Source organism: Spinacia oleracea, chromosome 6 (assembly GCF_020520425.1).
Source record: "Spinacia oleracea cultivar Varoflay chromosome 6, BTI_SOV_V1, whole genome shotgun sequence".
Lineage (NCBI taxonomy): Eukaryota > Viridiplantae > Streptophyta > Magnoliopsida > Caryophyllales > Amaranthaceae > Spinacia > Spinacia oleracea.
The window spans coordinates 30,497,110-30,510,819 of NC_079492.1; the positions used below are offsets into that span (position 1 = coordinate 30,497,110).

Genomic DNA, 13,710 nt, shown 5'->3' on the forward strand with positions numbered 1-13,710 from the left:
TTCAAGATTTATTTATTACTCGTTAACTTTAATGGATAAATATTTCAGTTAAATATTTTATCAAAAACAGATGGTCAAATAATAATTTTTGAATACATGTGCGTACACAAGACATAATCTAGTAAATTATATAATTGTAACCACGAGTTGCACCAGCCCTAAACTATTTGATTTTTTTCACTATCATTCTTTCCTTTTCCCTTTGTTTTCTTTACTCTCGAGTAAAGTAAACATTGAATACACTTTAATTCCTCTTGCTAAATTTAAAACACTGTGTATTATTAATTACTAGTTTTTCTATTCTCGACGATCACCCTTTCCTTTTTTTCCGTCATGTTTACAGATTTTATATATATAAAAAAAATAGAATATGTTATTAATTTAACTATACTAATGAAATATGAAGTGTCGTCATTATAGTTGTTTGCTTGGAACACAAATTAATGGGTTATATACTTAGAAAACCTTTAGTGTTTAAAAAGTGAAATAATTACCCGGAATAAAAGGAGATCAATATAATTAGTTGGAAACAAAATTACAAAAATCCTAAACCCTTTTAAAAGTAAGAAGTTCTCATTTTGAACAGTACATTTACTGCATTGCCCCTCAAACCCTCAATTTCTCTTAAGAATAGTGTAATGACCGATTTACCCTTATACACTAGTACTCTTCCTTTTCCTTTCATCCATTCTCAGTTTCCCAACTTCCATTTGCAACCCTTTAACAAGAAAGCATGTGCACGTAATGTATTAATTAATATTTTTGATAATTTTATCTTTTTATATTATGTGATTTTATAGGAAAAGCATAGGATGTCAATTTTTAGTTATTATAGTTGTGTTTGCATGAATGTCGAGTAAAATAGTAGCATTACAAATGTTTTACTAAGTCCAATTATATTGCATATCTATAATACGACAAGACTTGACACAAAATTTTAAATTTACATATTAATTCCTAAGAATAATATTTGTAGATAATCATTCATCAACTTGATGCTTATATAAATAATTATTAATATATTTCTACAAAAATTTTTTACCCCAAGATATCTCTCGCGTACGCGCTGTCAATCAACACTAGTTTCATTAAGTTTGAATTATGTATAATCACATAAATTTTAGAGGATAAATTTTTAAGGGAATATTAGAAATGTAAAGTTGATTTTTCCTTCGCAAAAAAGAAAATAAATGTAAACTTAATTTTAAGATAACCACTAATTAGATGAAACAAATTCAACTAAAAAAAATTAGAAACTTTTGAATCCTAAATCCTCCAAAAATAGAAATGCCACAAAGTACGGCATATATTAATAATCTATATGTAAATCTGAATCAAACTTTTGATGTATTATTTACCTTTTAATATATTTATTTATAAAAAAAGTGCCTATATATTGAACAGGTTTTTCATATAACCTCAAAATCTCTACCAAATATCTCTTGCAATACATTTCATCATGTCTAACATTAATATTACATACTTTATTTTGTTATTATCCTTTACTTTCCTTCTCCAAACTAGCATTAGAGTTTCAGCGGTACAACCACTCTATCACTTTTGTTCATCCACCACCGGAAATTTCACTTCCAATACCATCTATGAAAAGAACCTTAACACACTCTTGGGTAATTTGCAGAGAGATATTTCTCCTCTAGGATTTTCGCACGCAGTATCTCGAATACGTCCGTCTTGGTTCTTTGGAATTTCTCTCTGCCGAGGAGATGTAAAATCCCCGAAGTGTAACGCATGTGTTCGACATGCTAGTATCGAACTTCGCAAGATTTGCCCTTATAACAAAGGGGCAATTATATGGTATGACGATTGCTTGTTGAAGTATTTAGACCAAAGTTTCTTTGGTAAAATTGATACCAAAAACAAATTTTATTTGTTGAATGTTGCTAACGTAAGTCATGATCCTAATTTATTTAACCAAAACGTTAAGGGGTTATTGAGTAAGTTAGCTCTCGAGAGTGCTAACACTAAGGAACGTTTCTCATTTGGAAGCATGAAGCTCGATACATTTACAAACTTATATGGATCAACTCAGTGTACCCAAGATTTGTCGAATAAAGCTTGCAAAATTTGTTTGGATGAAGCCATACGTGAGCTGCCAAATTGTTGTTATGGAAAAAGAGGAGGGAGGATAATAGGTGGGAGTTGTAACATGAGATATGAGTTATACCCTTTTGTCAATTCCTAGGAAATTAAGATTCTATCATAAACCTTTGTTATATGGATGGATGTAATTTATTCTTTATTGTTCAACTCATTGAGAGATTTTTCAATGATTAATTAAGAAATTTACTTTTGGATCCACCCTACCTATAATAAAGGGTAATGTGTTTGTCTTAATTGATATAAAATTATTGTTCTGATTAAGTATTTATAATAGTGTCGTTGATACGATTTTATCTGTCTTGTGTGCCGACTATACCCTACACAATGAAAGCGTTAACTAGACTCGGGGGTGATTCGATGATCCCCTCTGATTCTTAAGTCAATTAGTGAAGTTTGCTCTCAAATAAATGTATACTAGAATGATTGGTTGTGATCACATACATTTATACAATTAATGACAGTCCATACATATAGACAGGTGACCTGTACAAATGATACGGTATGTGATCTACAGCGGTTATGACGCATATCTTTAGGGATCATGTGAAAAGGGGGCCATAAATGATGTTGCAGCTAGCAGTGGTACGTATTCTAGAGAAGTAATGAATGAGGCCATTTAGAACCTCAAAGTTTCGCATAGATTCAACTGTAAAAAATGTAAGGTATGTTTGGTAACATTGATTTTATTTCGATCACATCATTTAAAATTTTGGAAATTGAACTCCTTACATTCATTTACAAATTACGTGTAAAAATAAAAATAAAAGGAAAATTTGGTATTTACTACCTTAAAAATAAATCACTTTTGTATTTACTACTTTATGAAATTTTTATTTTTATTTACTACCTTAAAGTATTTTTTTTTTCAAAATCACTACCATTTTACAGTTTTCTCATTTTAAAATTAAGATATTTATTTCGTTCTTTAATCGTTTAAATTGATTCAAATTTTATTATTTTTCTTTTTCTATATGGATTTCATTGCGAACGACATTAAAAAAAATACGTACGATAATTCACAAATATTTTAAAATTTTACAAATATTATTCATTTCAGTTTACCTTTTACAAAATTTTAAAAGCAAGATATCTATGGAATCCTTGCACATAAATGACAAGAATGAGTATTGAATCACTTTAAACAAGAAAACTATAAAGTGGTAGTGATTAAAAACAAAAATATGCTTTAAGGTAGTAAATAATATAATTTTCACAAGGTAGTGAATACAAAAATTGTGTATTTTTAAGGTAGTTACCAAAAATTTTAATCCATAATTTCAAGTCAGCATGGTGTTTCGTAACACTTTGGAATTAAATAGATCACATATGTTTATCCTTGATTTCTCATTGTATTATAAAGACATAAATACATTATCTTCATCATCATCATCATCCGGAAATAAAAACACTCTTTTTATCATAATTTCATTAGATAATGTCCAAAAATCAATTATATTTGTGGAGGGAAATAAAACCCAAAATTATTCGGCCATTCAATCTCCCCTTTCCACGAGTTTAATTTTCCCATAAAATTCTCAAGTTCAAAGAAAAATTTGGACCCAAATTAGTTTTAGAAGTTACAATTGCCGATATAACCTTGTGCATAATAAGATCGGCGGGTATGGAAATTTGGCGAGTACCCGGTAGTTGTGGTCAAATGAAGAAAGAGGAGAGAGAAAACTCAAATATGGCTTCATGAGAGGAGAGAGAAAGAGAGTCGGGGAAGATGATGGGGGGTATAGCCCGGATAATGCAATGTGACCGTAACTTCGATGTAGATAATTTCAAATGACAACAATTGATTTGTAATTTCAAATTCTTAAAATGATGGGCTTTCCAGATTTCAAATTCTTAGTCATTCAAACACATGAATCGACTCCATCCGAAAAAACCAATACACCATAAAGGAAATTGTAAATAATACTTCGTATTATAGAAACCATTGTAGGAAAGAAAGTGAATACTAACTTTTCCGTACTACGAATAGAGATTTGTTAAACTAGTTGTGTCTTTTAAATGATTTTTTTTTTTTGGCTTGTGTTTTAGTTACTCCTATTTCGGACATATGACTTCAACCTACCAAGATACCTCTCAATAAAGTACATCCATCGATATTGCACAGGTCCACCAAATTTGATTTCCTCTACTAAATGAACGGGTAAATGCATCATAATATCAAAGAAAGCAGGAGGAAATATCATTTCGAATTGACAAATTACATCAACCACTTCAGATGCTAATCTGTCTAATTCTTTAAGATCGACAATTTTACTACATATACCCCGAAAAAAATTACCCAATCTAATCAAAGGTACTGCTACAGGTTTTGGCAATGTTTTTCTAACAGCAACTTGAAGCAAGTGATGAAGCACAACGTGTGCATCATGAGTTTTGTAACCAGCAAACTTTCTTTCTTTAACTTGTACACATCTCCCTATATTCGATGCATACCCAGAAGGTAACTTTGTTTCTTTAATAACTTTAAGGAACAAATCCTTCTCTTCATTACCCATTGTATAAGGTGCCGGTGGAAATAACATGTGGTTGCCATCATCAGAAAGATAAGGGTGGAGATTTGGCTTTAGGCCAAGGGCCACTAAATCAAGACGCGCATTGTTGTGGTCCTTAGACTTTCCTGGAATTTCTAACAACGTGCCAACAATATTGTCAAAAACATTTTTCTCAATATGCATGACGTCAAGATTATGACGACATTTGATATTAGGCCAATATGACAATTGAAGAAAAGCTGGTTTCTTTTTCCATGGACCTTTACTTCCTCCACCTTTCTTTGGTTTCCCGAAATCATTTACAAAGTTCTCTAACTCATTTACTAGGTCAGTGCCTGATAACGGAGAAGGTCCACACCTATCCTCTGTTTCTCCATTAAATGATTTCTTATCCTTTCGCCATGGATGACTTGCATCAAGAAGCCTACGGGTGTCCATATAACAATTTTTTTTGCTGTGAGGCAAATATTTCGGTGTCACATCATGGTTACAATTAGGACATGCATAATTTCCTTTAGTAGACCATCCAGATAACATAGCGTAAGCCGGGAAATCATTTATCGTCCCCATTAAAGCAGCATGCAATTGAAATGATTGCTTTTTAAATGCATCATATGTCTCAACCCCATACTCCCATAATTCCTTCAGTTCATCAATCAACGGTTGCAAATAAACATCTATGTCATTTCCAGGAGACTTAGGGCCCGAAATTAACAAAGACAGCATAAAATATTCAGGTTTCATAGAAAACCAGGGTGGAAGGTTATAATTAATCAACACAACAGGCCATGTGCTATGAGCAACACTCATAGTTCCAAATGGATTAAATCCATCGCTGGCAAGAGCTAGTCGAACATTTCTTGGTTCCTTTTTAAAGTCAGGATACGTCTCATCAAAGTCCTTCCAAGATTGTGCATCTGCTGGATGTCTAATTTTGTCATCTTTTGTTCGCTCTTTATCATGCCAAACCATTGACTCAGCTGTTTTAGAACACATGAAAAGTCTTTGGAGTCTAGGATTCAAAGGAAAATGCCTCAAAACCTTTGCAGGGACGTTCTTAGACTTCCACCTTGATGTTTCACACTTGGGACAAACATCAGCTCCTTCATACTCCTTCCTGTAAAGAATGCAATCGTTGGGACAAGCATGTATCTTTTTATAATCAAGACCCAAATCCTTGATTATATTCTTAGATTCGTTATAGGATTTTGGAAGTCGAGCCATAGGAAACGCCTCTCTTAATAACTCTAAGAGATCCCCAAAGGCCGCATTGCTTAAGCCATTAAGGACCTGGAAGAGAAATAAACGGATTATGAAGGATAACATTGAGAAAGTTTTACAACCCGGATAAAGCTCTTGCTTCCCTTCTTCTACTAGCTTATAAAACTTTCTAGCCTCCTCATTTGGCTCACTTGGAACACCTTGATCTCCATCTAAACCTTCTTCCACCTCAATAAAAGTATCATGTAATAAACCATCGATATCATCATATGTATTTTGATCATTAATTCCAGACATATCGTTACTTGTAGATGAAGATGCTTCCCTTTGAACGACCCACTCCCTGAATCCCTTTACAAATCCGTCAACAATCAAATGATCATAAATGACGTCTCTAGAATGGCAAAAACGCCTAGAACACTTTTTACAAGGGCAAAAGGTTTGTCCTCCAATAGCATCCTTTGCAAAATAACCATCAAGAAAAATATTCAAAGCAGCTTTAAAACCTTCTGACCCTCTAGGGAAGTTCATCCAATTTTGATCCATTGTTAAATATATTTCACAACGACAATGCCTAAATTACACAAAAAAAAGTCTATAGATCACAAAAAAGTCTATAAAAAGTCAAGAGATCTAGAGCATACAAAAACAGGAAAAGGGCATAAGAAGTAGAATAGGGAATCAATTCAAAACATCAACTTCAACATAGATACCAAAATAATTATGGGCAAAAATAACGAGTAACTTAAGTTACAACCAATTTAAATAACAAGTAATTTCAGTTACAACAAACCAAAAAATAATCAAAACAATAAAGTTAGTCAAAAACCCAATAAAGAAAGCACAAATCAATGAGTGGAAGTACCTTTGATTCCAAGAGAATTTTTGCCCAAAACCAACAGCAGTCAAAATGTGCTCAGTCTGCACCAGCTTAACGGAAGGGCTGCTTCATAGCAGAATTTCAAAATCAAAAAATCAATACCAAAAACCAAGTTCAGAATCATTATTGTTGAATTAGAGAGTATGATATTGATCGAGCATATAAAAACAAGAACAGAGTCATAAATAAGTAAAATAGGGAATCGACACTATGGTTTTACTTGGAATTAATTAATTAGTATCCTTAACAACATACACGATACACAAAAACATTGCAATAAAAGCAATTCCCCAAGTGAGCTTTTCTCTCTTTGTCTACATCACAACTCAGTTATTCTTTTCAATTAATAGATAACAGTAGCCAAGACAGTCATGTTCTCCCAACCGTGTCCTAAATATATCCCCCGCATTCAAGCTGCTGGCAATCAGATTGGAAAAAAACTAAGCAATAATAGTTTCTATTGATGTCAAAATATTGCACACCAACATCTGAAAATACAGAGTAGTTGTTTCACTTAGATATGGATAGTTCAATAACAACCAACTAGGACAGCAACCCAACTTACAAGAAGAACATATCAAGTTGAACAAACAAACAAGTGTTAAGTAGCATACCCAACAGCTACATTAGAACCAGACCCAACAACAGTGCAACATCAAACCCAGACCCAGAACCACAGCTACACCCAACCAGCTGCAAAACACACACAACCTAGCAAGAACAGCACAGTCTGCAGAAGCAGCAGAACCCCAACCAACTACACAAAACACAGCAGTTACCATACCTATCCATCAGACTATACCAACAACAACACATCATCAAAGAGCTAGCACCCAACACCTGAATAGAACGAAACCATCAGCCACGCACCAGCAACACCCAAGCACCCAAAAAAAAAAAACTAGCAGCATCATATGTGAAGTTATTTGCTCGTGGCATTACTAATCAGGTCTGTGACTCTAAAAAGGGAAACACCGAATTTGAAGCATAGTGCAGTAGCATTTAGTATTAGAAATTTTAAGATTAAGAACTCATAGGAAACAAACTTGCATTTAGAAGAGAAATAGATGCAACTGCATACACAGAAGTAAGAACACAGAGGAACAAGTTCAGAAAACGAAGAAGGAGACATTAAAGAACAAATAAATTACAGCGGAAAGTACCAAAATTCAGAATAAAATCATCCAAAAATAACCATCGATCGATAATACAGTTGATTGATATTGTGGAATCAACAAAAACAAATTGTAAATAAATCATACGCACATAATAAAAATCAACAGAATTCCCGAATTAAGAAACAGACTCAAAACCACACAAAAAAATTCCAATTTTAACCAGTTAATTAAGCAGCATAATTCTGAAATTTAAGACAAAATTCGATGAAATATATACAAACTTACCTTGTATGTCCTTCTAGCCAATTCACAAAAGCAATTTGCGGGTTTCTACTTTTCTCCGATGCAAAGGACCCAATTCTTAATTCAGAAACGCTAATATCCAATTCGCCTGGCTTCGGGAAACGATGATGGAGAGGATTGACAAGAACGAATCAGGTGGAAGAGAACAGAGAAGAAGAATGAAGCAACGAAAGAGACGAAGGCTTTGGGTGAAACAGAAGGGTTTGGGACTTTGGGGTGAAACGTAAGGGTTTGGGATTGAAGGAGGGAAACCAAAAATAATTAGCGCTCAACAAAAAGTTCCAAAAACTTTTCAGCATTTTTAATTTTTGATTTTTAATTTTTAATGTTGTTTAGATATTTGACAAAAAAAACCGTTGCAATATTTCATCAAAATATTATATAAATAAAATCTGTTGCAATAAATAATTAAATTATACAACTGTTGCAATAGATTTTCTATAGTAACACTTTTCTAAAGTTAAAGTCTACTCAAATTAATAATTATTTAACTGTTGCAATAAGTATGATATAGCAACGCCATTGAAACTGTTGCATAAAAGGGCGTTGCTATAAGCCTATTTTGTAGTAGTGAGACAAGTTGTTTTAATTGGTATTTTGTGACGTGTGATGATAAAGGCTGCAAGTTGTAACAAATAAAATGCGTCACAATCCTATGAATCTCTTCCAATGGTACCACAAATTTTCCAAAGAAGGGGTGATTCATCAATTGTTTTTACTACAAACATATTTAAATAATATGGTCTATATAAAAAAGAAGGAAATATCATTATTTTTGTAGTATGGTAAATACACATTTCCTTTTATTCTTGTAAATTAAAATTTTAAAAATAGAAATTACAATTTAACAATATAGTTTAATGAATTAAAAATATTTTCAATACAAATAATTTATTATAAATTGCAATTTTTATCACTTCTCTTTTGGAGATAATATAGCAACTCTAATGGTTGTAGTTAGGGAGTTGCTTGCAATTTGCAAAAGTTTCAAGTTACTAGTTTAACCATTGAAGTGATTTTTAGAAAATAACTTGGCCAAGCTAATTTTCTTGAAACAAAGTGGTTGAATAGGGACATAACTATATCACTAATAATTAAAATTAAATGGTTAATTGTGAAAGTGGACCCATTTAAATATTGAGCTACTTTAGTAAATAAGCTTGTCGTTGGAATACAAACTAGATAGAAAGTTAATTAACTTAAAATCTTATGTAATGTAACAAACTAATTTGACAATTAGCTTTCCATTGAAGTTACTCTAAAACAACATTTACTTGTGTTTTAACAAAAAAAAAGATAATATTTTTTTCTGAAAAATTATGTTTTAGATTTATCGTTAGAAACATCGATCTTTGCATTAGGACTACCACATTATATGATCTGAAACTATAGTTTGTTTAGAAGGATGTTGAGTAGGGATAAGGATTAACTATCACAACTTTTCGTTTTCTCATGTTTGTTTAGATGGAATTTATGTTTTTGTAAGGATAGGGATATGGATAGGGAGAAAAGAGGCTATTATTCCTCCAATCTTATACATGATGGAGGCAGGTACAAAGATGGGGATTTCTCATTAAAATGTAAAATGACAGTCCCACCCCTGTAACAATGGCTTCCTCATTCTAAATTCCATTTTTACCGATTAAGAAAACCACGCCCCTTTTTTTATATTATTGCTATTGTGAACTAGATTTTTCAATCTCATATTTTATTTGTACAACACCATCATCCATTCATCCCAATAATATTTTCTCCTCATTCCAATCATCAAACTATACACTATTCACTTTGTGAAATCTGGAAAATCCACAATGTGTAAGTTAGTGTAATTCTTTCATTTTTTTTAAAAAAAATTTAATAAATCCGAGGAATATAGAATTTTATAGGAGAAGAAGTAATTACATGGAAATGGGGATCAAAGGTTGAACACTAATATTTGCTGAAAATGTAAAGAGAAATGAAGATATGAAGATAGATAGTTGAAGATAGAGGAAAATTTAAAGAAGATGGGTATTGTGTCTGTAATCACAAAAATGGGGACTTGAAAAGGAAAGTTGTTATTTTTTCTTTTTAATAAATAGGGTAATATAGTAAGTTTGTTGTTTCATCCCTAATATATATCCACCATCATGTCAACCAAGGGATTGTGCTTAAATTAATGAATTCCCTATGATAAATTTCGTATCACTATCCCGATTCATATCCTTATCCCTATGAACCTCTCATATCAAACGAACCGTAAATCTGAACTTGGAATCTTCTCACTCCACAATCCACTAAGAGAAGCTAACAAACTAAAGGTGGCTCAATTTTTCCATAACCCTCTCGCAACGCGTAGTGAGAGGTTTATAAATGCTTTTAGAGGATCGATAGATGCTTGAGGTTTGCGTGATTTGGGATTCATGGTAGTATTTTATGTGGAAAAATGGTACTTCTCCGGCTAGTTTTGGAGAGAATAATTTGACCGTTTTTGGGTTGACTCTGCTTGGTGTGAGGCTTTTCTGAATTATAATGTTTGTAATTTCCCTATGTATTGATCGAATCATGCTCCATTCTACTATTAAATATCATTTACTGCGAGAGAGGGAGATATACGAAATATTTCAAGTTTGGGGCTTTGTGGCTATCGAAACTGGAATGTGAGGTGACGGTGAAGGAAGCGTGATCTGGGTGTGCGGGTGATCTCTTTGTGCAGTGTATAGCTAGGTGAGTAGAAATCTTGAGTACATGAGAACAACAACCTTCGGGAATATCAAGGAGTAATAAAACAAGTGGAAGGGAAATAAAAGTTGGCACAAGAAAAGTATCCAGATGTTGCAATGTTAAGCTTATGCAATTTTTTGACGACTGAATTAGATACTCTACAGCAACAAGAAGAGTCGTATTGGCATTCTCAGGCTCTGGAAAATGAGTTACGTGATGGGGATAAAAATACCTCTTATTTTTTACCACGAGGCTAGCCAACGGAAGCATATGAATAAAATCTCAGGCTTGATGGATGATAATGACGTATGGTGCTCTAAAATGGATGATTTGGATTCTATGGTTTCATCTTAATTTAGCACTATTTTTCTTCTTATGTCCCACTTGAGTTTGAGGAAGCTATGGCTGGTATGTAGTGTGTAATAACAGAGGATATGAACGTTATTCTTGATACGGAGGCTACTGATAAAGATATAAAAGTTGTGTTGTTTCAAATACACCCTAATAAGGCCCCAGGCCCGGATGTACGTGATGAGCGGCATTTATGTCGCTCTAGGCCTAGGATTTTATAGGATTTTATTATGCTTTTTGATAGTTTTGTATTGTTTTGTTTCTTTTTTATCCCCTTATTCCATCTATGAACTTTTCAGGTAAAAATGTTGGAAATGATGGAAAACACTTGAAGAATGCTCGAAATAAGCCCGTGCGATCGCACATAATTTCTGTGTGTTCGCACGGGTCGGCAGCTTTGCTTCCAAAGTCAAGCAAGCTTGTGCGCTCGTGCTCCCAGATCGTGTGCTCGCACGAAATCGAAAAAACGATGCAGGAACTATTTGGGATTTCGTGCGATCGCACAGAAGAAGAGCCCGCTCGCACGGATTTTTGGTGGGCTCGCACTGAATTTCCGTGCGAGCACATGAAGATTTCTGAGAATTTGGCTAAGTCAGGCCCGTGCGATCGCACGACTTGTGGGCACAATCGCACGGATCGAAGAAAAGAATTCGTCGCTGAGCTCGCTCGCACTGAACCACAGCCCGCTCGCACTGATGCGATCGCATCTGGGTATGCCCGTTCGCACGGCTACGCGGGATTCCCTTTTCGAGTTTAAACTTATTTTTTTTAGGGGTTAATATAAATAGATTTTTCATTATTTTTATTAGTTATTTAATTTCAGAAATATAATTTAGGAAGTTTTAGAAGGTTTGCTCTTCAAGCTAGTGCTCTAGAGAGAGAAACTCATTGATTTCAAGCTTCAAATCTGTAATTTCTTCAACTCTTCTCTTTTTCTTGCAATTTAATTCAAGTTCTTAGTATTTTGTTCATGCTAATTTTTCATAGTTCTTTGATTGTTCTTCAACTTCTTGAATTTCTTTTGCTTTGATTTTAATTCTCAAGTCTCTAATTGTTGATTTTAGTTTGCAATTGAATTCTTGATTCTCTCCTTTTATTCCTTCAATTTCATGCTTGCTAGCCTAGTATTAATGGATTTCTTGATTTGTAGAATGATTAGTGAGTATAATTAGGTTAGGGAAAGGGGAGAATCTAGGGGCTTAATTAGGGGAAATAGATGATTGAATTGATGAATGATTGATGTTATTAAATTGATTTAGTAATAGGATTTTCCATGACCAATTGAGTAGTAGTTGCAAATGCTAGTTGATTGGATTAGATTGGAATGTATCATTTAGGTTTGGCAAGACATTATGAGCCTAATTCATGCAAGTGAATGATAGTTCCTATTATATGCAAGCCTATCTAGCTTAGGACTATGCGAAAGCTTTTCTATAGGCTAGGTTGCTTCGCGTGCTCTATCCGAGAGGTGACGAGCACGTCATTTGGTTTCATTCCCCTATGTGCTATGTCTTTACATCATTCATGATTATTAGATGGTAGTTCATTTCCCCCGATTTCCTTTGCCTATCCCCAACTCCCTAACGTTTCCCTTCCTTGATTCAATCTAGTTTAATTGTTAGTTTTAGTTTCTTAGCGATAATTCAAACCAAATTCTTGTTCGAACTAGCTTAACTCTAAACTCGATAACCACCTTTACTTTGGGACGATCCCTATACTTGCCACTATAGTCCATATAGTTGGTTAGTCTAGCGGTTTTATGAATTTTGTTTGGTGAGGTGTTGTTCTATTCAACGACGGAAAAACACCCTATCAAAATGGCGCCGTTGCCGGGGAACGGTTGTTTTTTGTTGAGTTAGTTGAGACTAGTTCATTATTAGAAAATACAAAAAAACATTGCAATTTTGCTTAGCTTTCTTTTTCCTTGGCATTGCTCACGGTTTTTCTTGAGTTTGTATAGTTGTTAGGGAGCGTGCTCGTCAAAGGACCCTCCATCCTCTTGACCTCGAATTGGAGAGGACACTTAGGAGACTAAGGCGTGCACGGTCTAGCTCATCAAGCCATAAAAGATTCGAATCGTTGAGTGTTGGTGAGGAACAACAAGAGAGTGAGCAAGTTTTTGAGAATATGGCGCTCCCGGTTAAGAACTTGGGAATACCGGGGGCATTCGAAGCTACATGCGGTATTCAAGCCCCCACAACAAATTCCAACAACTTTGAGATCAAGCCCGCCTTGATCAATTTGGTCCAAAGCCACCCCTTTTGTGGGAAGAGCAATGAATCACCTCACGAACATCTCAAACAGTTCGAGCACTATTGTGACATAATCAAGCACAATGGTGTCACATCGGATTACGTGAGGTTGACATTGTTTCGGTTCTCTCTACTTGGGCGAGCAAGTTATTGGCTTGACAAGGAGGTCAAGCCCAACTCACTTCGCACTTGGACCGAGGTGACGAGTGCATTCTTAAACAAGTTATATTCGCATGGGAAGACGGCGGAGT

General features: G+C 34.1%; 2 protein-coding genes across 2 annotated transcripts; one reads left to right on the plus strand and one right to left on the minus strand.

The window, feature by feature from the left end:
• Positions 1 to 1,410: 1,410 nt before the first annotated feature.
• LOC110776469 (cysteine-rich repeat secretory protein 38-like) lies at positions 1,411 to 2,355 on the plus strand. The gene has a single exon (XM_021981030.2). The coding sequence runs from the start codon at positions 1,460 to 1,462 to the stop codon at positions 2,201 to 2,203; it is 744 nt and encodes a 247-aa protein (XP_021836722.2). The 5' UTR covers positions 1,411 to 1,459; the 3' UTR covers positions 2,204 to 2,355.
• Positions 2,356 to 4,163: 1,808 nt separating this feature from the next.
• On the minus strand, positions 4,164 to 7,514 carry LOC130463041 (uncharacterized). The gene is made up of 3 exons (XM_056832060.1): positions 7,366 to 7,514; positions 6,718 to 6,798; positions 4,164 to 6,426 (listed from the first exon to the last, which is right to left on the minus strand). The coding sequence occupies exons 1-3, from the start codon at positions 7,512 to 7,514 to the stop codon at positions 4,164 to 4,166; spliced, it is 2,493 nt and encodes an 830-aa protein (XP_056688038.1).
• Between the last annotated feature and the right edge of the window lie 6,196 nt (positions 7,515 to 13,710).